Below are 3329 nucleotides of genomic sequence, written 5' to 3' on the forward strand. Positions count from 1 at the left end.
GGATGAAGACAAGCTCAACTTTCATGATTATTTTTTTTCTTGTTCTGTTTCCTCTTTTTTTTTTGTTCTGTGCTTTGTCTGAGTCATCGAGATGATGAAGCTCTACTAATTAAATAGTAACGAGTTTTGGCTTCTTATGTTTAGCACTATTGTTTGAGCCGAATAAGTCACTAATTTAGTAATTTCTATGGTTTCAACTTTTTTAAGACTTTTTGATTTTTGATGGATATGGTCAGTAGTGAGTAGATATCATTGTCGTCATATGTAAAATCAAAATGAGTTTCTCCACTTATTGAACGTCACTTCGGTACTATGGTTGTTTTTAGTTGAGTTGAACTAAGGTCAATTGGTCAAATATAAAATTTATATATCACTGTCCGCTTAATGTACGGGTTTAGAGTTTTTAAAATAAAAAAATATAAAGTAAATAATTTTAGTAAGTAAAACTATTTATAAAAGTAAATAGACACACCGAGATGTCCAATATAAGTATCTGGTGTAAAAGGTGCGACTTTAGAGTTGAGACTATTAATCACATTTTTCTTTGAATGGCCTCACTCGTGGGAAGTTTATGATTTATTTCTAACTCCGGTTTCATCAGAGGGTTTTCCATATGAGTCGATGTACTCAAATTTGGATTTTGTTTTCTGGAGGGATGTCTCTGATCCTGATCAACTTCTTCAATTACCATGATTTTTATGGGCAATCTGGAAGACCATAAATAAAAATATTTTTTTAAGGTTTAGAGATCGAGACGAATGATATAATTGCTCAGGTTTTGGACGATAAATTAGCTTGGAAAGATGTGCTATGTTTTATGGCGGTCATGTCCGCTTCAATATTGAAAGATTTGGTATTATTTTCTCATGATCATTAAAATAAATGCAACACACGTAAGAGACATGCCACATTGCCATTCCCAAGAGCGTTGCATGCTCCGGTTTATTAGCTAGTTTCAACTTTAATTAAACAACATTCTTCGTAACGTCTTGGATAAATAATTTCAAAGCAGATTGAGACGATCCACCATCCGATAACGCCACGTGACACTTCTCACTCATCTCCATCACTCTCTTCCTCACGTCACTATCCTGCTCCATCAGACATCTGATTCCTCTCTCTATCTCCTCTGCCGTCACCAGGACCGTCGCAGCTCCCACTAACTGATCGCCTCGCCAAGACTTTCTTATCCTCACCGCCAAACCAAGCTCCTCGACCATCATGAAAGCATTGAATTTTTGCTCTGCGTATAACGGCCATGGTGCCATCGGAACACCGAACCAAAGACTCTCGAGGATCGAGTTCCACCCGCCGTGAGTAACAAAACCTCCGATCGCCGGCTTAGCTAGCACGGCCACCTGCGGCGCCCATCCAATCACCTTTCCTATATCCTTTGTCCGGTCAAAGAATCCTTCCGGGAGAATCTCTTCAAGATTCTTGAATTCTCCGGGAAGTTCCTTTTCTATAACGGGAGATGCACGGCGGAGAGACCACAAGAAACGGTGACCACTTCGCTCAAGGGCGATATCGCTTTCTCTTGCTTGTTCCTCACGAAAGCCTCCTATGCTTCCGAAACAGAGGAACACTACCGACCTAGGTGGTTGCTCGTCAAGCCACCGTAAGATCTCCGAACTTTTCTCTTCTTTGGAACTGCCAACATGGTTCTCGAGATGCAATATTGGTCCCACTGTGTAAGCACGAGGAGTATCACCACTCGAGAGGAGAGACTCCAACGCATAAGGTTCAAGCTCAGCAAAAGTGTTTACCAAAAAGCCTTTCATCTCCCGGAACCTTCTCGCTTGGTTTACAAACATAGGAAGCCACTCTTTCGTTCCCAAACCGTAAGGAAGACACTTCACAGGATAAGGACGAGACAAACTCGGAACGTCCAACAAGGCTTCCGAGTCTTCAAAATCAGTTTCGGTGGCATTGTATTCCTTTTTATCGTACAACATCTGGACGTGAAGTCCAAGTGCGAGAACCCCAACGTTCGAGGTGTAAAACAANTGTTAAATTTTATTTTTTTGTATCATTCATAAAAAGTAATTCAAATTTGAATCATTTATTTATTTGATACAAAATAACTGATGCAACATGCCCATTTTTTTGTAGTGTCGGAACGTCCAACAAGGCTTCCGAGTCTTCAAAATCAGTTTCGGTGGCATTGTATTCCTTTTTATCGTACAACATCTGGACGTGAAGTCCAAGTGCGAGAACCCCAACGTTCGAGGTGTAAAACAAGTAACACGGAACACCAAACTCGTTAGCCACGTCTATCACCGAGGTACAGAACATGTCCACGACTAAACCAGCGAGCCTAGGCAAGTCCGGTAGCCTTGAATAGCCATCGACGAGTTTTGCAACGGCACGTTTCACCCTCGGGATGTGGTTCTCGACATGTAACTCAGTGGTTGTTTGATCTTCGCAGGAGATCACTTCGTAGTGAAGGCGGTCGTTGGATGCGGCGACGAGGGCTGAGATATAAGCGGAAGTACTGATATCGTCAACTGAAAGAAGAGGAAGGATGATAACGGAGATAGAGAGGCGAGTTTCTCGCTCCACTAGTAGCTTCGCCATCTCCACAGTTGATCTGAGATGACCTATAACAGGATACGGTACGAAGATAAGCTCAAATTTCATTTTGTATTTCTTTTGTTGCTTTTGATTCAATCGTAAGCGATAAAAGCCGATGGGAAGTTGTCTTATAAGCTTCTTTCGTTAGCTCTGTTTATAGGAATGATAAGAAGAATAAAATAATATTTTACTTGTTCCGAAGTTTCCTCCAATTAGTTGTCGATATAATAAAAATAAATTAACGAACAGTTTGATGTGTTAATCTCAAACTCTAATCACAGGGTATACACGTATAAAACATGCAAACTAAGTAGAGAATCATAGTAATAATGTATATTATTGTTGTGACCATATACTAATATTTTGTGAAGTGATGATATTCTCTGTTAATACGAGACCGAGAAAAAGCCGCTCCACCACAAAAACGAATCAAACTCGGAACGTGGCTTACAAGTTTCGGGTCTTCAATCACTTTCACTGACATCAGTTTTTCATATAAATATAATGTTGCCAACAATATAGTTAATTTAAACTAGAAAGAGATCATATATTTTCTAGGTGTGAGTAGTACAGTTCCAAGAAAAGATATAGATTCATGCTCAAATGGGGTTTATGGGAGCTTTGTTTAGTGCAATAAAAATGAAGAAATGAAAAGGGAAGCTTAAATTGCAAATGAACATCAAGATCAAATTACATGGGAAGCGGATAGGCGCAACCCTCAAGATTAATACCATTTGATGCTTATTACAAGACTA

At 39.7% G+C, this 3329-nt stretch overlaps 1 protein-coding gene across 1 annotated transcript; it reads right to left on the reverse strand.

Moving 5' to 3' along the window:
- On the reverse strand, positions 840–2698 carry LOC104737021 (UDP-glycosyltransferase 71B8-like). Its single transcript, XM_019234413.1, has 2 exons — positions 2164–2698; positions 840–1937 (listed from the first exon to the last, which is right to left on the reverse strand). Exons 1-2 carry the CDS (start codon positions 2638–2640, stop codon positions 966–968), a joined length of 1449 nt encoding a protein of 482 aa, XP_019089958.1. The 5' UTR covers positions 2641–2698; the 3' UTR covers positions 840–965.

This window comes from Camelina sativa, chromosome 13 (assembly GCF_000633955.1).
Source record: "Camelina sativa cultivar DH55 chromosome 13, Cs, whole genome shotgun sequence".
NCBI lineage: Eukaryota > Viridiplantae > Streptophyta > Magnoliopsida > Brassicales > Brassicaceae > Camelina > Camelina sativa.